Raw genomic sequence first — 20,748 nt, forward strand, 5'->3', positions numbered from 1 at the left:
GGTTAGCTTAAGGAAAAGTTAGCTAAAAGTAATGGATTAAATCGTTAGCGAAGAGCAAAACTTTGTTAAAACCATTGAATTTTACTACTGAATTACTTTTAAATGTATATATATTTTCTATATTTTCTAAAATTCCAAAGTAATTGTTTATCCAACCCAAAAGGTAAATCTAAAATGTAGAATAATGCTCCCCAAAAATGCATGGAAAACAACAAATAACAAAAAATAAAATGATCTTGTGATAAAAGACAGAGTGAACTACTAAACTTGTACCATCATGTCTCAGCATATATGAGTATAAGTACTATATAGTTAAATTATAGCGTCCTTTGCTGCTGATTTTAACATTATTAGATCTTCATACACTCACAGCAGTCTCAAGTTTACGACAGTAGCTGCTTTCTGACGGCAGCCAGTTGTCATAACAACCAGCAACATGGCGGCAGCGGCGCCGAGCTCCGGTGCTGAGGCGGTTTTACCGGAGAGTTCAGCGGCGGGAGGAGACGGCGGAGCACCGGAGCCTGCTGCTCGGGACAAGCCGGTGTGTCTGATCGTGCTGGGGATGGCGGGCTCCGGGAAAACCACCTTCGTCCAGGTGAGTCTGACTCCGTTAGCAGGAGAGGCTAACGGCGGCTAGCTGCATGAGTTAGCGTCCTGCGCCACGTGTTTTTGTTTATTTTTTTATTCAGTATTTATTACATCCGCTACGGGTTTAGTTTGTTTCATTTGTTTTCTTGTTGTTGAAGCTTCAGGTTTCTGACTGCTGGATTCAGCAAGCTTTCCGGTCTGACAGGAAACAGCAGATGTTCAGGAACACATTTAGAATATTTACTCAATCTTTTTAAAACATTCCTAAAAATCTGGATAAAAGCTGTTCAGCTGCACCAAAATAGACCCGTTTTTATTGGGTTGGGGCTCAGTTTAGCCTCCAGCTAGCAGGTGTTGTAGTTTAACTGTAGAGTAGATTTCAGAGACTGTTCCACAAAGTGAGCTATCAGGTGAGCCAGACTTATTTAATTTAGTTAATCAAGAAGTAAATTGTTGGGCTAACTGGCAACCTCTCAGATTAGCTGTCAAGCTACCAGGCTAACTGTCAGGCTAACTGTCTCACTGTCAGGCTAACTGTCAGGCTAACTTCTCACTATCAGGCTAGCTGTCTGCCTATATAAGAACAAACATTAAAGGTGTCTCTTCTTCTTGACCAGGATCAAAGTATCCTGATTATGTGAACTTGAATGAACCTTTGTCAGAGCTCCACTCATTTTTTTCCTAGGAGCACAGTGGACCCTAACTTGAAATTTTAGGAGTGCAAACAGAAAATTTAGGGGCACACACCAAAATCGACTTGCAAAGTAAATATTCACATTTCCTCTCATTTTGACTGTATTACTGATAAATACTTGAACAATAAATGCAGAAATTATAATGTTTTCAGTTCACATTTTACTGTGCAGCAGTTAACATAATAAACAGCTTAAGCTACGTGTTCACTAGATGTGATTTTTCCTCACGTCAACACAGCACATCTGAAAATCGCATGGATATCGAGCAGGCCACAGCACGGTCATTCACCTTCCGAGAGCTCAGTCTGCTGAAAGCTAAGAATTACAGTTTGGTGGAGCTTCTACATCACATGTTCACTGACATCAAAGAAGCAGGAATGTGCAGCTTTGAAGACTTCCAGGTTGTGTTCATCTTTGACGGTCTGGATGACGTGACAGCACTCCAGCCGCAACGTGGTCACATGACCGAGCTTTCAGCTTGACGGTCCGGCAGCTGAGTCGGATAAACACAGCGACTCAGCTGCAAACTTTCCCTTTTATTTTGAAAACACTTCAGTGAAAAGTATTTCTGAAAGGGTTAAATAATCTGCAGCAGCTGAATCTGTCCTGGTTTTAGTTCACTGACGCCCAGTTTAGATGTTTGAGGACAGTTTCAGGATGCGTGGGATCTCTGCATGCTGCATCCAATTTGAATAAAGTACAAGTCCAGTCTATGTTATGCAAATGAGCTGCAGCCCTCTCTGGGTAAACACCGGATCACTGCTTTAAATGCACCACATGTGGCATGATGTTCCAGCAGTGATCCGGTGTTTACCCAGAGAGGGCTGCAGCTCATTTGCATAAAGTAGACTGACAAAAATCTGCAAATTTACTGGTGGCACATACATGAGCAGATGAAAAATGTACTCGCACTGTCTCAAATTTTAGGCACAAAATGGGACTGTTTAGTCACAGCCTGGAGTCCCTGTCTTTGTGGAACTTTAGCCTTGAATGATTTGTTGGATTGACTCAAGTCACGTTTTGGACCTAAATCCCAACTTTTCTCAGCTTGATTTATAAATCAGACCATCCCTGAAACAGGTGTTTTTGTTCAAATCCACCTACGTCAAAAAGTGAAGAGAAACAACAAAACGCTCCAGAAAATCTGACATTTAAAGGAACAAGTTTATCAGAAAGTCACAAATCTGATAAACTTGAACACGAAGAACCAGCAGAGGAAGCAACAGGAGAACCAGCAGATTCCTTCATATTTGATCTTTCCTGCTCATTGATACTCTATAACCCGGTTTTCCTGAATATCTTCTTAAGTCACTGGTCTGATGACACCTGAGGCCAGGTGTAGTTGTTGTGCAGCAGGTGTAGTTGCTGTGCAGCAGGTGTAGTTGCTGTGCAGCAGGTGTAGTTGTTGTGCAGCAGGTGTAGTTGTTGTGCAGCAGGTGTAGTTGCTGTGCAGCAGGTGTAGTTGCTGTGCAGCAGGTGTAGTTGCTGTGCAGCAGGTGTAGTTGCTGTGCAGCAGGTGTAGTTGCTGTGCAGCAGGTGTAGTTGCTGTGCAGCAGGTGTAGTTGCTGTGCAGCAGGTGTAGTTGCTGTGCAGCAGGTGTAGTTGCTGTGCAGCAGGTGTAGTTGCTGTGCAGCAGGTGTAGTTGCTGTGCAGCAGGTGTAGTTGTTGTGCAGCAGGTGTAGTTGCTGTGCAGCAGGTGTAGTTGTTGTGCAGCAGGTGTAGTTGCTGTGCAGCAGGTGTAGTTGCTGTGCAGCAGGTGTAGTTGCTGTGCAGCAGGTGTAGTTGCTGTGCAGCAGGTGTGTCGTTTGTGTGCTCTGACCTCAGTGTTTGTGGTGTTTTGTGCAGCGGCTGACGGCTCACCTTCACACCCAGAGATCTCCTCCGTACGTCATCAACCTGGACCCGGCCGTCCATGAAGTCCCGTTCCCCGCCAACATCGGTAGGACCCGTCTATTTCCTGGACTGTTCATGTACCGCCACTGATCTGCAGCAGTTAAACTCCAGAGAGGTTTCTGCTCGTTAGACTTCTTTTAAAGCACGACGACTTTGTGACTGTTCTGTTGTATTTTCTGTTCTGATGAAGGTTTTAGGAACACGGAGTTTGGAAAGTTCTCTAAAAATATACAAACGAGAAATCACAACAAAAACACGTCAGTTTTAAAGTTTCCTGTAGTTTTATGGTAACCAGAGACGTTAAGAAGTGACTCCCACTTTCTCCAAACATCATCACATTTTATCAACGTAGTCGTGGTGATGCTGCCGTTTGAAAAGCTCCGCCCACAGAGAACAGTCCAGGTAGAAAAACTCACCTGGTTTCAGGTAAAAGTGTCGTCAGAGCTGCTGATTTAAACTGATGCTGGACTCTGAGCTGCTGCAGGAACTGATGGAGATTAGTGAGACGTTCAGGGAACATCTGGAAACTGCAGCTTCTAATGATTGTGAGGCGTTGAGGGGACATCTGGAAACCTCAGTCTGTCTGTGAAGCAGTTATGAACATGTGTAAACTTCGGCCTCTACAGTGATGCGTTCAAGGACCACCTGTAATCTGTGATGTGTTCAGGGACCACCTGTAAACTGTGATGCATTCAGGGACTACCTGTAACTCATCCTGTCTGTGATGCATTCAGGGACTACCTGTAACTCCATCCTGTCTGTGATGTGTTCAGGGACTACCTGTAACTCCATCCTGTCTGTGATGTGTTCAGGGACTACCTGTAACTCATCCTGTCTGTGATGCATTCAGGGACTACCTGTAACTCCATCCTGTCTGTGATGCATTCAGGGACTACCTGTAACTCCATCCTGTCTGTGATGCATTCAGGGACTACCTGTAACTCCATCCTGTCTGTGATGTGTTCAGGGACCACCTGTAAACTGTGATGCATTCAGGGACTACCTGTAACTCATCCTGTCTGTGATTTGTTCAGGGACTACCTGTAACTCCATCCTGTCTGTGATGTGTTCAGGGACCACCTGTAACTCCATCCTGTCTGCGATACGTTTAGGGAACACCTGTGAACTGTGATGCGTTCAGGGACCACCTGTAAACTGTGATGCGTTCAGGGACCCCTGTAACTGCAGCCTCTCTCTCTGCAGACATCAGGGACACGGTGAACTATAAGGAGGTGATGAAGCAGTACGGACTCGGTCCTAACGGCGGCATCGTGACGTCTCTGAACCTGTTTGCGACTCGCTTCGACCAGGTGACTCCATGAATCCGTTTTTAGACGGGTTTCTGTGTTTTTTAAGCTGTGATTTTTCTGGATTAATCCACATGTTGGGATTTTAAACCTGCGTTAAGTGTCTTTAATAAAGACGGAGGCTGAGACTCTTTATTATAATTATTATTATTATTATTAATTATGAACACTAATGTGGTTAATTTACGTATAAAGCTCAGACTTTACACCGTTATTAATGATGTTGAAACTAATTTAGATCCTCTTATAAGCGTCTCTTGTTATTTTTATTTTTTTCTGGAGAGTTTTCTGTGTTTTTAGGACGCTGCTTCTGTCCTGAACTGTTTTATTGAAACCTTTTTATTCAGTCGTTTAGTTCAGAGAAGCTCTGACTGTTTCCATCCAAAAGTGTCTGAGATGTTTGGTTTCTGACCTGAAGGTGGCGCTGTCGTCCTTTAACTGTGTTTGTTGTGTTCAGGTGATGCAGTTCATCGAGAAGAAGCAGCAGAATCACCGGTTAGTGTCCAAAAACATAAAAAGTCCATTTCAGTTTCACATTTAAACCCAGAGAGTCTCTGAGAGGCTGAACAGTTTATTTACTGATTTAACAAATCATTCAGTCTGTGTCCCTAATTTATGGAATTGTTAAATAAATATAAACACTTTAAAATAAACACAGAAGTGAGTCAGTTTCACCTTTTGATAAAGAAAATAATAAACAAATAATAAGAAAATTAAATGCAGTAATTAAATAGTTTTATTTTAAAAGACACATTTATTTAATTTATTTCAGATTAAATAAAGATATTTCTATTATTTCCAAATGCTGATTTTATTCTACTGCTCTGTGAAATTAAAAAAATTAGTCATTTTTTTCTGGTCTTTTTTTTAAAAGGTCTTTTTTTTAAAGAAAAATACTATAAAAAGGCATTTATTTTGTTGTCTTTTTTTTTGATTATCATTCTTAATGCCCAGTGTATTCAAAACTGTTTACATCAATAATAGTCAAATAAATATAAATACAGAAGTAAACATAAAAATAAATCTGTAAATTAAACCTTTAGATTTATTATTAATGAAAAAGTATATTAACTAATAATAATAATAATAATAAATGCAGTAATAAAATTAATTGTTTTGTTTTTAAAGGACATATTTTTAAAATTTATTTCAGATGAATGTTATATTTTCTCTCTTATTTATTAATAAATCAATTACTAAAAAAATGAACAAATAATAATAAATGTAGTAATTAAATAATTAATTTTTTAAATGACTAATTTTATTTATTTCACCTGAATATTTGCTAATTCTGCATTTATTTTACAACTCAGTCAAATTAAATTAATGAAAGTAGGTCCTTTTTAAATATATATATGTATTCTCTTTTTTGATTATCAATAAAATTTATATTCAAAACTGCTTAAATCAATAAAAACAGGTGAATGAATAAATATAAACGCCATGAAAGAAGTAAATTAAATAGATTTGTAGAAAATGTAATAAATAAGTTTTAATTTTTTTCAGAAGTTCTACATTTATTTATTTCTTTGGACTCTTATTTGCAGGCGTTTCTTTTGTTTCACAACTTTATAAAACAGATTAAAACAAACAGAAGCTGTATTTATTTATTTCACTGGTAAAGTTCTCAGTCGGTCTCTTTAGTCTCACCTGAGTTCCTCTGCAGGTTTGTTCTGATCGACACTCCGGGTCAGATCGAAGTTTTCACCTGGTCGGCGTCAGGAACCATCATCACCGAGGCTCTGGTGAGTGGAGGGCGCTAACGACACGTATGACTGTAGAACAGGGTGTTTGTGTCACGTATGAAGAAAAAACTACATGTTTGTGTCATGTATGAAGAAAAAACTACATGTTTGTGTCACGTATGAAGAAAAAACTACGTTTGTGTCATGTATGAAGAAAAAAACTACATGTTTGTGTCATGTATGAAAGTAAAACTACATGTTTGTGTCACGTATGAAGAAAAAACTACGTTTGTGTCATGTATGAAGAAAAAACTGCATGTTTGTGTCATGTATGAAGAAAAAACTACATGTTTGTGTCATGTATGAAGAAAAAACTGCATGTTTGTGTCACGTATGAAGAAAAAACTACGTTTGTGTCATGTATGAAGAAAAAACTGCATGTTTGTGTCACGTATGAAGAAAAAACTACATGTTTGTGTCACGTATGAAGAAAAAACTACATGTTTGTGTCACGTATGAAGAGAAAACTGCATGCTTGTGTCATGCATGAAGAAAAAACTGCATGCTTGTGTCACGTATGAAGAAAAACTACATGTTTGTGTCACGTATGAAGAAAAAACTGCATGCTTGTGTCATGCATGAAGAAAAAACTGCATGCTTGTGTCACGTATGAAGAAAAAACTACATGCTTGTGTCACGTATGAAGAAAAAACTACATGTTTGTGTCACGTATGAAGAAAAAACTACATGTTTGTGTCACGTATGAAGAAAAAACTACATGTTTGTGTCACGTATGAAGATAGAACTACATGTTTGTGTCACGTATGAAGAAAAAACTACATGTTTGTGTCACGTATGACGACAGTTTATGTTGTGTTTGTATCATGTGTGTGTTACAGGCGTCGTCCTTCCCGTGTGTTGTGATCTACGTCATGGACACGTCTCGCAGCGTCAGCCCCGTGACCTTCATGTCCAACATGCTCTACGCCTGCAGGTAAGTTACCGTGTTATTTACAACACGTGAACGGGGACGAACAGAAAGGTCAGAACGTGCAATTGTGTGTTTTTGGTGATTCTGTGTTTCATTTAGTGTTTTTTAATTTAATGTGTTTTTTTGATGACTTTTTAAAAAAAATTTTTGGTGTCTTCTGTGTTTTTTCTCTGTATTTTCATGCGTTTTAGATGATTTTCCTTCATTTTGTTGGGATTTCGCCTCTGTTTTAGCTCTTTTTCGTATCATGAGGGGGTTTTGCAGTTTTTATTTATTTTGCATCTTTTTGATGTTTGGAAGCACAAAGTTTAGAACACAGAATCATGTTTTTGGTTATTTTATATTTCATTTTGTGTTTTTTGTGGGGCTTGCTCATTTTTGTGTGGATTTTGCGTTCTTACCAGTTTACTAGTGTTAGGTGTTTTTCTCAGTGTTTGCACGTATTTTTTGGTGATTTTTTTATTTTATTTTTTTAAACCATAGATTTGCATCTTTTGGTGATTTTGCATCTTTTTCTACTCTCTGCTGAAACAATAAGAACAAACTGACACGAGACCAGCTGCGCATATTTATACGATTTACTGAAAGTACGACAATAACTCGGCAGTGGCTTCAGTTTTCCAGCAGGAGGTGCTGACAGACTGCATACACTAGAGTGCCTGTATAACCAGAGTACCGACAACTGGGGATTTGAAGCCATTTTGTTTCCATTCACTCAATATGGGACGCGCAGCGCGAGGTGCACATTCACGAAAACTATGGATTGTTTACTGATTTCAAGACATGTTTTGGACAAAATAATTTACTGGCTTGTTTTGTCTGGATGTCCAAGGTTGGATTATGGCCGTTTTGTGGAATATTTTCATCTGTGACTAGTTTTGAGCCTTCAAAGGTGAGTTGTGCTGTTTACGTTATTTGCTGTTTGTCGGACAAATGTGTTTATATTACCCGCTGTGGTAATCACATCTGAAAGTGGTTTATACCGGCGGATTCATGAGAATCTAAGCTTTGCATGGGTGTATAATGTTTCTATCATCGAGTTTGCAGCTTCGGTGTATTTAGTAAAATACGTTTGCACATACGGCCCGCTGAAGTTTAACGGGTTACCCTGTTAAACTTCAGCGGCCCGTATTTCATGCATCTCCATGCATGAAAATGGTCAAAGTCAAAATAACCACAACTGCCTAAAATCACATCAAACTTTTCTATCTGTCATTCACCCATACATCATAACATGAAAGTACATACATGGACTAACCTGACACAAAAATCATGATGAAGTCGGTTTCCATCCCACTCTCCGGACTTTATTTTCCCACAGTTTCATTCTTTCACTACTTCTGGGAAATCTAAACATGTGTAATCCCTTCTCTGATCGATTTGTGCACCCAAAGACACAACTGCCCGTCATTTTTCAGGTATTTATGAAGCGAAAAAGGACCTAGAATTACTCTCTGCGGTGTAAACAACGTTAACAGGAAAACCCGGCGTTCATGAATTGGAAACAAAATGGCTCCTATAGATCACATGACCAAAAATTTTTGGACCCGTCATGTCGCCACTCTGGTTTTACAGGCACTCTAGCATACACTAACACACTCCAGGTTCATAGTTTACTACTGTTAGCTGTCAGAAGCTTCATTTCTGCCCAAACTGTTAGAAACAAACGGACTGTGTCCAGCCGTAGTTTACAAAAGATCAGATTTAATGTTTACCTGTTTGTGTGTTCCAGTATTCTCTACAAGACCAAACTGCCGTTCATCGTAGTCATGAACAAGGTGAGGACCAGCAGGAGGTGCTCCTGTTGTTGTTTTCTCCTGTTGTTGTTATTGCTCCTGTTGTTGTTGTTTCTCCTGTTGTTATTGTTGTTGTTTCTGTTGTTGTTTCTCCTGTTGGAGTTTCTCCTGTTGTTGACCCTGTTATTGTTGTTGTTGACCCTGTTATTGCTGGTGTTGACCTTGTTGTTGTTGACCCTGTTATTGCTGTTGTTGACCTTGTTGTTGTTGTTGTTGACCCTGTTGTTGACCCTGTTATTGCTGGTGTTGTTGACCTTGTTGTTGTTGTTGTTGACCCTGCCCTCTCTACCCTCTCAGACCGATATAATCGACCACAGCTTCGCCGTGGAGTGGATGCAGGACTTCGAGGTGTTCCAGGACGCTCTGAACCAGGAGACGTCGTACGTCAGCAACCTGACCCGGTCCATGAGCCTGGTCCTGGACGAGTTCTACACCAGCCTGAGGGTGAGAGCTTCTGGAGAACAACACACATGCTGGTTAGCTGTAGCCTGAAGCCACGTGTCCACTACATGTGATTTCCCCGCACGGCAACGCACCGCATCTGAAAATCACACAGATGACAGGCTGTCACTAGCGGACCGCTACGTGGTCACATGACCGAGCTTTCAGCTTGGTGGTCTGGAAGATGAGTTGATAAACGCAGCGACTCGGCCACAAACTTTCCCTTTTACTTCGAAAACCCTTCAGTAAAAAGTATTTCTGAAAGCATTTGAGGTGATAAATGATCTGCAGCAGCTGAATCTGTCCTGGTTTTATTTCACTGACGGTTAGTTTAGATGTTTGAGGACAGTTTGAGGATGTGTGGGATCTCTGCATGCTGCATCCAATTTACATAAAGTAGAAGTCCAGTCTACTTTATGCAAATGAGCTGCAGGTAAACACACCGGATCACAAAACCGGACCAGCATGCCACTTGTGGAGTGTTTAGTAGTCTGGACCCGGCATGCAGAGATCCCACGCATCCTGAAACTGTCCTCAGACATCTAAACTACCCGTCAGTGAAATAAAACCAGGACAGATTCAGCTGCTGCAGATCATTTCTGCCTCAAATGCTTTCAGAAATACTTTTCGTTGAAGTGTTTTTGTGATATTAGATAAAGTTTGTGTCCGAGCCGCTGGTGGTCTGACTCATCTACCGGACCACCAAGCTGAAAGCTCGGTCATGTGACCACGTAGCGGTTCGCGAGTGACCGCCCGTCATCGTGTGATTTTCAGATGCGTTGCGTTGCAGTGTGGGAAAATCACATGTAGTGGACACGTGGCATCAGGCCTGACCAGTCCAGGTGTTCTGTCCATCTGCAGGTGGTGGGCGTGTCCGCGGTGACAGGAAGTGGGCTGGACCAGCTGTTCGCTCAGGTGGAGGACGCTGCTGAGGAGTACGAGAGGTGAGTGGAGAACGTTGAGCTTTAGCAGCAGGACTAGACAGGAGGTTTGATCTGTTGCCATGGAGACGTGAGTTACTGACCAGCTGAACTCTGCCTCCTCAGAGATTACAGACCAGAATATGAACGACTGAGACGGCAGCTGGTGAGTCTGTTTTCCTCTGGTTGTTATTCTGTTTCTTCTCCTTCTCCTCATCCTGCTTCAAGTTTCTCCATCCTGTTTTCTCCAGACCGAGGCTCAGAGCAGGAAGCAGCAGCAGCAGTTGGATCGTCTGAGGAAGGACCTTGGAGCAGTGGAGATGACGTCCACGCCGTCCACCGGTAAACGATCCGACGCTGAAAACGGATCATTTACAAGTTTGTTCTTCGGGCATTTATTGTTGTAACCGGCCTACGGACTTCCTGTCCACAGAGGAAGCCGACATCGCCGGGCCCAGTGACCTCATCATGACACGTGGTAACCATGACGACGGCGAGGAGGAGGAGGAAGACAGTGACACGGACGACATCGACCACACTGGTAAGGAAAGGAACGCTTTGATACGCTGTAAACAAATAAACAAAGAGATGAAAACACAAATACATCCTGTAAACAAAGAGATGAAAACACAAATACATCCTGTAAACAAAGAGATGAAAACACAAATACATCCTGTAAACAAAGAGATAAAAACACAAATACATCCTGTAAACAAATACATCCTGTAAACAAAGAGACGAAAACACAAATACATCCTGTAAACAAAGAGACGAAAACACAAATACATCCTGTAAACAAAGAGACGAAAACACAAATACATCCTGTAAACAAAGAGACGAAAACACAAATACATCCTGTAAACAAAGAGACGAAAACACAAATACATCCTGTAAACAAAGAGATGAAAACACAAATACATCCTGTAAACAAAGAGATAAAAACACAAATACATCCTGTAAACAAAGAGACGAAAACACAAATACATCCTGTAAACAAAGAGACGAAAACACAAATACATCCTGTAAACAAAGAGATAAAAACACAAATACATCCTGTAAACTAAGAGATGAAAACACAAATACATCCTGTAAACAAAGAGATGAAAACACAAATACATCCTGTAAACAAAGAGACGAAAACACAAATACATCCTGTAAACAAAGAGATAAAAACACAAATACATCCTGTAAACAAAGAGACGAAAACACAAATACATCCTGTAAACAAAGAGATGAAAACACAAATACATCCTGTAAACAAAGAGACGAAAACACAAATACATCCTGTAAACAAAGAGACGAAAACACAAATACATCCTGTAAACAAAGAGACGAAAACACAAATACATCCTGTAAACAAAGAGACGAAAACACAAATACATCCTGTAAACAAAGAGACGAAAACACAAATACATCCTGTAAACAAAGAGACGAAAACACAAATACATCCTGTAAACAAAGAGACAAAAACACAAATACATCCTGTAAACAAAGAGACAAAAACACAAATACATCCTGTAAACAAAGAGACGAAAACACAAATACATCCTGTAAACAGAGACGAAAACACAAATACATCCTGTAAACAAAGAGATAAAAACACAAATACATCCTGTAAACAAAGAGACGAAAACACAAATACATCCTGTAAACAAAGAGACGAAAACACAAATACATCCTGTAAACAGAGACGAAAACACAAATACATCCTGTAAACAAAGAGATAAAAACACAAATACATCCTGTAAACAAATACATCCTGTAAACAAAGAGACGAAAACACAAATACATCCTGTAAACAAAGAGACGAAAACACAAATACATCCTGTAAACAAAGAGACGAAAACACAAATACATCCTGTAAACAAAGAGACGAAAACACAAATACATCCTGTAAACAAAGAGACGAAAACACAAATACATCCTGTAAACAAAGAGACGAAAACACAAATACATCCTGTAAACAAAGAGACGAAAACACAAATACATCCTGTAAACAAAGAGACGAAAACACAAATACATCCTGTAAACAAAGAGACGAAAACACAAATACATCCTGTAAACAAAGAGACGAAAACACAAATACATCCTGTAAACAAAGAGACAAAAACACAAATACATCCTGTAAACAAATACATCCTGTAAACAAAGAGACGAAAACACAAATACATCCTGTAAACTAAGAGACGAAAACACAAATACATCCTGTAAACTAAGAGACGAAAACACAAATACATCCTGTAAACTAAGAGACGAAAACACAAATACATCCTGTAAACTAAGAGACGGAAACACAAATACATCCTGTAAACAGAGACGAAAACACAAATACATCCTGTAAACAAAGAGACGAAAACACAAATACATCCTGTAAACAAAGAGACGAAAACACAAATACATCCTGTAAACAAAGAGACGAAAACACAAATACATCCTGTAAACAAAGAGACGAAAACACAAATACATCCTGTAAACAAAGAGACGAAAACACTAATACATCCTGTAAACAAAGAGACGAAAACACAAATACATCCTGTAAACAAAGAGACAAAAACACAAATACATCCTGTAAACAAAGAGACAAAAACACAAATACATCCTGTAAACAAAGAGACAAAAACACAAATACATCCTGTAAACAAAGAGACAAAAACACAAATACATCCTGTAAACAAATACATCCTGTAAACAAAGAGACGAAAACACAAATACATCCTGTAAACAAAGAGACGAAAACACAAATACATCCTGTAAACAAAGAGACGAAAACACAAATACATCCTGTAAACAAAGAGACAAAAACACAAATACATCCTGTAAACAAAGAGACAAAAACACAAATACATCCTGTAAACAAAGAGACAAAAACACAAATACATCCTGTAAACAAAGAGACAAAAACACAAATACATCCTGTAAACAAATACATCCTGTAAACAAAGAGACGAAAACACAAATACATCCTGTAAACAAAGAGACGAAAACACAAATACATCCTGTAAACAATACACAAACAGGCACTGTACATATACAAACATATATGATATAAATAAAAAACACATGATGTAAACAGAAAGAAACATAGGCTGTAAATTAATGTACATGATGTAAAAAAAAGCAAAAATACACGATGTAAATAAACAAAATAATTGATATAAATAAACTAAATAGATTCTGTAAATGATGTAAACAATCAAAATGGATTATGTAAATAAAAGTACACAATTTTTACAGGCTGGAAGTAAAGAAAAATACACGATGTAAATAAACAAAATAAATGCTGTAAATAAACAAAATAAATGCTGTAAATAAAGGAAAATCCACAGCATAAATTTAAAAAAATGTTAACAAAATTACTCTATAAATAAACAGCTACATGTTGAAAGTAAACATAAATAAACAAAAACACGCTGTAAGTAAACACAAACACGTTCCTGCTGGATGTCATTCTGTTGAAGCTGCAGGTTTTTAATCGGTCACTAAACCGGTCTAATGAGCAACGTTCAGCTCCAGAAGCTTCAGGAAGTCAGACCTCGTCGTCTGCAGAACCTGGAAGATGAACGTTAACGGCTCCGGTTGTTAAAAATCAGTGGAAACTAAAATGTGAACGTTTGATTTTCAGTCACGGAGGAGAGCAAAGAGGGCGACGCCTTCGGAAACTTCCTGAAGGAGAGGAAGGAAGTGGTTCAGGTCCGAAACAGGAAGTGTGCGATGCCCCCTGACCCCTGACCTCTGACCCCTGACCCCAGCAGGTGAGTTTCCCTCGGTGGGTCCAGACTATCACCTGGATCAGTCCTTCAGCTACGACGGCGGAAACTAAACCTGGACTCTGAACTGAACTTCCTGTCTGATCAGGTGACCTGTGACCTCACTCACTCAGAGAAGCTGATTGGCTGCTCTCCCCCTCAGAGAAAAACTTATATTTTTATATTTCATGTAGACTTTTGTTTGTGAAGCACTGAGAGGATTTATGATGTGGAAAATAAAACGTCAGATGGTTTCATTTTGTTTCCCTCGTATTTGTTATTCAGACTTCAGCTGAAACTGTTTACAGATACAGAGTCACCACAAAAAGATGCCAAATCATCACAAAAAGATGCCAAATCATCACAAAAAGATGCCAAATCACCACAAAAAGATGCCAAATCACCACAAAAAGATGCCAAATCACCACAAAAAGATGCCAAATCACCACAAAAAGATGCCAAATCATTACAAAAAGATGCCAAATCACCACAAAAAGATGCCAAATCATTACAAAGATGCAAAATCGTCACATAAAGAAACAATCAACACAAAAAGATGCAAAGTCATCATAAAAAGATGTATTTTGCATCTTTTTGTGCTGATCTGGGGTCAGCTTCTATCAGAACTCAGATGTTTCTCCTCCTAAATCTGAACTGTTGAAGTTCTGAAAAAGTCCATTAAACAGTGATAAATGTGGACCGGTCTGTTCATTACTGTGGGGTTTGATGTTCTGAGTATTTGTCCACCTCCACAAACATGTAGGATCTCGGTAAATAAAGTGACATTTGGAAGCAGCCGTTGTTCTGTGATCGCTTGGTGTTGGTCTGTCAGCAGCTGATTGTCTCCAGCAGCTTCATTCATGTCTTCTCTCTGTGAATGGACCATCTGCCAACACTCTGACGCCTCCTCAGCGCTGAGATCCGGCAGCAGCGTGGTCGGGCTCAACATGACTCATCTCCGCTCGGTGGAGGACAAAAAAACCCGAGCGTGAGGAAACAGAACGGCCCAACGCTGCCAGACTGGAGCGTGAGGAGGCCTCGTTCTGTTATCTAACAGGATAAAAGCAGCAGGATAACGAACCCAAACATCCTCCACCGGCTCCAGCCCACTCAGAACAAACAGTCCACACATGAAGAGGAGCGCTCACCACACAGTCTCACTTTTTACTGAGTAGCACTCAAACTATGGAGCTGAAAACCAAAACACAGAAAACAACTCTTCAAACATTCAGTAAGTTTTGACAGATCGGTCAGAAAGAATTCATGAAAACATGCAAAATCACTGCAAGATGATGTAAAATCATCACTCAAAGATGCTAAATCATCATTGAAAGATGTAAAATTATCACTATAAGATGCAAATTCATCACTAGATGTTGTAAAATCATCACTGAAACACGCAAAGTCATCACAAAAAGATATAAAATCATCACTTGGCTACAAAAAGATCCAAATCACCCCAAAATGGTGTAAAATTGTCACTGAAACACGACAAAATACAGTGAAATTATGACTAAAAGTTCCAAAATCACCTTTAAAAAGACACAATCTGAAGGTTGAATCTGTTTCTCGTTCATATTTTCTGTAACCAGCTTTAGGCGTCAGTATTATGGGATGGATCCTGGTTCTGGTGGTTTCGTTTAAACCTTTGCTTGTGAAGTGCTGAGAGGATTTATAAGGAAAATCAAACTTCAGCTGGTTTCATCCTGATGGAGTCAAATATGAGACAAACAAGATGAAACCAGCTGAAGTTTGATTTGAACTTTTAAAGTATTAAAGTCAAATCACGCATAGATGAAATATTAGACATGAAAGTGGAACATTGAGCCTAAAAACCAGAAACTGCTCATTACACAGGAATGGACTGAAGCTGAGCATCCTGCAGAGGATTCTCTGCTGCTTCTGCAGGAACACATGGAAACGTTATCTCCTCATATTGATGCTTAGAGGACTCAGCTGTCAGCCTACAGGTGGCGCTCTGCAGTTTTCTGGGAACAGATGGAGTTAGTGATGATTCAGACTCGTCCTCCTCCTCATCCTCATCGGTCACGACGGCTCGAATCAAACACGACTCCAGAGTCCAACTGTTCATTCATTTAACATGAAGCTCCGTTAATTCAGCAGAAGTCCTCCTGCAGGCCGGTCAGGAGGAAAATAAAGAACCAGAGTGGATAAAATGATGAGATGAACATTCAGTCAGGATAAAACCAGTCAAATATAACTGTAAACAGAATAAAACAAACAGAATAAAACCGTCAAACAGGCTGTAAGATCAGTCTGATGAAATAAATCTAAAGTATCCCATTTAAAGTCTGCATTAATCTGCATCATTACTGCAGCAAACACTGAAGAAATATCAGAAAATAAACCAAAAACAGAGAGAAGATTCAGTTTACTGCTTATATCAATGGTAGAAATACTGAAGTATCATGAGTATACCAACTACGAGAAGTATTAATACTGCAGGATGGAGGTTTATTAGCCTCGAAAAGTTCAGATCTGACGATCTAAGAAGCCTGAAGATCAAGTCCAAGCAAGAAAAGATCTGAAATCACCGCAAAAAGATCCCAAATCATCACTAACACATGTAAAATCACCACAAAGAGATGCAAAACCGCAACAAAAATACAAAATCACAACAAAATCACTTCACATAAACAGTGAAATTATGACAAAAAGTTCCAAAATCACTTTTAAAAAGACGCACAATCTAAAGACTGAATCAGTTCTTTTGTTCATTTTCCTCTGTAACCAGCTTTAAGTATCAGCATTATGGGATGGATCCTGGCTAGACTGAATCTGTCTGTACGACCCTAAAAACAAAAGAACTGAATCTGTCTTCTAGATTTCAAACAGCGTCTGAGCTTCTAGTCTGTTTTTTTTCTACATGTTGATTGGCTCAGACTTAGCATCACATGACTTTAAGACGGTCGCCTCCGTAAAGTGATTGGTGGTGATCGGTGCATTGATGGTGATCGATGGATTGGTTGAGGTCGGTGGATTCATGGTGATCGGTGGATTGATGGTGATCGGTGGATTGGTGGTGATCGGTGGATTGGTGGTGATCGGTGTATTGGTGGTGATCGGTGGATTGGTGGTGATCGGTGGATTGGTGGTGATCGGTGTATTGGTGGTGATCGGTGGATTGGTGGTGATCGGTGTATTGGTGGTGATCGGTGTATTGGTGGTGATCGGTGTATTGGTGGTGATCGGTGGATTGGTGGTGATCGGTGGATTGGTGGTGATCGGTGGATTGGTGGTGATCGGTGTATTGGTGGTGATCGGTGTATTGGTGGTGATCGGTGTATTGGTGGTGATCGGTGTATTGGTGGTGATCGGTGGATTGGTGGTGATCGGTGTATTGGTGGTGATCGGTGTATTGGTGGTGATCGGTGGATTGGTGGTGATCGGTGGATTGGTGGTCATCGGTGGATTGGTGGTCATCGGTGGATTGGTGATCGGTGGATTGATGGTGATCGGTGTATTGGTGGTGATCGGTGTATTGGTGGTGATCGGTGGTGATCGGTGGATTGGTGGTGATCGGTGTATTGGTGGTGATCGGTGTATTGGTGGTGATCGGTGTATTGGTGGTGATCGGTGGATTGGTGGTGATCGGTGGTGATCGGTGGATTGGTGGTGATCGGTGGATTGGTGGTGATCGGTGGATTGGTGGTGATCGGTGCATTGATGGTGATCGGTGCATTGATGGTGATCGGTGCATTGGTGGTGATCGGTGGATTGGTGGTCATCGGTGGATTGGTGGTCATCGGTGGATTGGTGATCGGTGGATTGGTTGAGGTCGGTGGATTGATGGTGATCGATGGATTGATGGTAATCGGTGTACTGATGGTGATCGGTGGATTGGTGGTGATCAGTGCATTGGTGGTGATCGGTGGATTGGTGGTCATCGGTGGATTGGTGGTCATCGGTGGATTGGTGGTCATCGGTGGATTGGTGATCGGTGGATTGATGGTGCAGTATTATTTACCAGTGACTCTGCAGTACTTCTGTAAGTTTTATTCCATATTTTATTGTGTATTTTCTAATGACAGTAAACAGAGCTGATTTTAAAATCGAACTTTTACACAGTGACCATCTGAAAACACCAGAATGAGTATTTTCTGATCTGCAGTTTAATGAAACGGAGGAATTCTGCTCCTTTATTGCTTTTATTTAATATATCTGAGGTCAGACAGTGAACGAACCTCCCTGGAACCCAGATAGAACCTTTAACTAACCTGTAACTAACCTAAATATAACCTTTAACTAACTCCAGTGTGACCTCAGCCTCTCGGTGACTCATCCTCATTCGCTCTCTTTGTGATGACATCACTGCTGTGGAGCTCAGAGCAGTGACCTCATCGTCCTGGCTCAGAGGTGATGTCATCTCTTCCAGTTATCTGCAGCGCCAAGTGAAGCCCCGCCCCCTCTGCCGACATCACACCTCTTGTCTGTCTGCTGCAGACACACACACACACACAGCAGTAATGCATAATTAATGGTGGAACACACACGTGCACACACCCTTATACACAAACACACACACACACACACACACACACACACACACACACACACACACACACACACACACACACACACAGAGCAGTAATGCGTAATTAATGTTGGAACACAAACGTGCACACACCCTTATACACACACACACACACACACAAAGACAAGGTGCCTCTGAAAGCTCTCAGCTGATTGGCTGTGGGTGACATCATCAGTTGTGATGTGGAGGTTTCTCCCCTTGTTGCTGCGTCTTATCAACACACACACACACACACACACACACACACACAAACGTACGTTACATACGTGACCTAAACAGCAGCTCCTGTTGGTGTGTAGTCCTCACAGAGATAGGAGGACACACACTGCAGCTGCATTACATCATGGGACATTGTGTTCTGCTGCAGTGCATCATGGGAGCTGCAGTCCTTTAACCCTCAACCCTTGATTTAATTAATGTTTGTATTTAATATTTACTCCGTTTTTATTCTTCCATCAGCATGTTTCTCAATGTTCTGGTGATTTATTGGCCAATAATTGGAGTATTGATCAGCCATTCTGTGTATTGATCGGCCGTTCTGCGTATTGATCGGCCGTTCTGCGTTTTGATCGGCCGTTCTGCGTATTGATCAGCTGCTCAGCGTATTGATCAGCCGTTCTGCATATTGATCGTTATTAAACCCTCCAGAGTTTTTTGAACCGTTGGATCTAACGAGCTCCAGACTGTTTGGCCGTGAATCAGCGACAGATGGAGACGATCAGCTCTGACGATGAGCAACACGTCGGAGTCAGACTTCAAATTTAGCACTGACATTTCCTCACAGCGACCCAGAAACAGAACATTCATTCACATTAAATCAGTTTTACTGCATTTATCATGAGATCATTAACATCTCTGAACAATAAACTTATCAGGATGCAAAATAAAAAAATGTTTAGCTTCAATAATCTGCAGGAAAGTCTGTCGCAGTTTTCCAAGCTTTTTTCATACACATCAGTTGTTGAGCTGCGCAGTTAGCCGGATGCTAATCATGATTTTAGCTCCTCAGTTAAATCAACAAGTTTATGTTTCAAATGCAGAGTAGCTGTTAGCTTAGCTCACTGCACTTTCTGCTATTTTCCCTACACTGATAGCTACTAGCCCAGAAATGCTAGCTGCTGCACTCAGAATGCTAGCTGTTAGCCTACTGATAGCAATGTTTAGTGTAGCGATGCTAGTTGCTAGCATACAGATGCTTGTGACACTCATACAGATGCTAGTCATTAGCATAAGGATGATAGCTGCTACTCTATGGATGCTAGTAATTAGCTAAGGTATGCTATTGATTCACCTAGAGATTTCTGCTTGTTATAATAGGGATGCTACTTACTTGTTGCTACCTAGATATGCTAGTGACTGGCCTAGACTTGGTAGCTACTATGCTTGTGATGCTAGCTGTTAATTAGGGAGTGTCAGTATCTAGCCTAGAGATACTTGTTGCTAGCATAGAGATGCTAATTGCTAGCATATGGATGCTAGTCCTATGTTGCTAGCCTAGGAATGTTTGTGACACTCCTACAGTTGCTAGTCATTAGTGTAGGGATGCTAGTTGCTACTCTATGGATGCTAGCAATTATCTAAGGTATGTTAGTTACTCACCGAGAGATATCTGCTTGCTAGCATAGGGATGCTACAGAGTTGATGCTACTTAGATATACTAGTGACTGGCCTGGAATGCTGACCACCACACTTGTGATGCCAGCTTGTTAATCAAGGAATGCTGCTATCCAGCCTACAGATGCTACTATCTAGCCTAGAGATGCTAGTTGCTAGCATATGGATGTTAGGCCCATCTTGCTAGCCTAGGAATGCTTGTGAAACTCCCACAGTTGCTAGTCATTAGTGAGGGGATGCTTGTTGCTACTCTATGAATGCTAGCAACTAGCCAAGGTATGCTAGTGATTCATCTAGAGATTTCTGCTTGCTAGCATAGGGATGCTACTGACTTGTGGCTACCTACATATGCTAGCGAGTAACCTGGAATTGCTATTCTATTCTATTTATCCAGAAATGTCAGTATCTAGCCTAGAGATGCTAGTTGCTAGCATAGAGATACTAGTTGCTAGCCTGGAAATTCTAATCTCATGTTGCTAGCCTAGGAATGTTTGTGACACTCCTACAGTTGCTAGTC

General features: G+C 40.5%; 1 protein-coding gene across 1 annotated transcript; it reads left to right on the forward strand.

Moving 5' to 3' along the window:
* The first annotated feature begins 418 nt into the window (after positions 1-418).
* On the forward strand, positions 419-14,319 carry gpn1 (GPN-loop GTPase 1). The gene is made up of 13 exons (XM_051938818.1): positions 419-595; positions 3,129-3,222; positions 4,380-4,486; positions 4,941-4,978; positions 6,150-6,228; positions 7,068-7,162; positions 8,892-8,937; positions 9,253-9,399; positions 10,258-10,340; positions 10,443-10,482; positions 10,568-10,658; positions 10,750-10,857; positions 13,939-14,319. The coding sequence occupies exons 1-13, from the start codon at positions 437-439 to the stop codon at positions 14,043-14,045; spliced, it is 1,194 nt and encodes a 397-aa protein (XP_051794778.1). The 5' UTR covers positions 419-436; the 3' UTR covers positions 14,046-14,319.
* Positions 14,320-20,748: the final 6,429 nt, after the last annotated feature.

Source organism: Acanthochromis polyacanthus, chromosome 2, assembly GCF_021347895.1.
Source record: "Acanthochromis polyacanthus isolate Apoly-LR-REF ecotype Palm Island chromosome 2, KAUST_Apoly_ChrSc, whole genome shotgun sequence".
Classification (NCBI taxonomy): domain Eukaryota; kingdom Metazoa; phylum Chordata; class Actinopteri; family Pomacentridae; genus Acanthochromis; species Acanthochromis polyacanthus.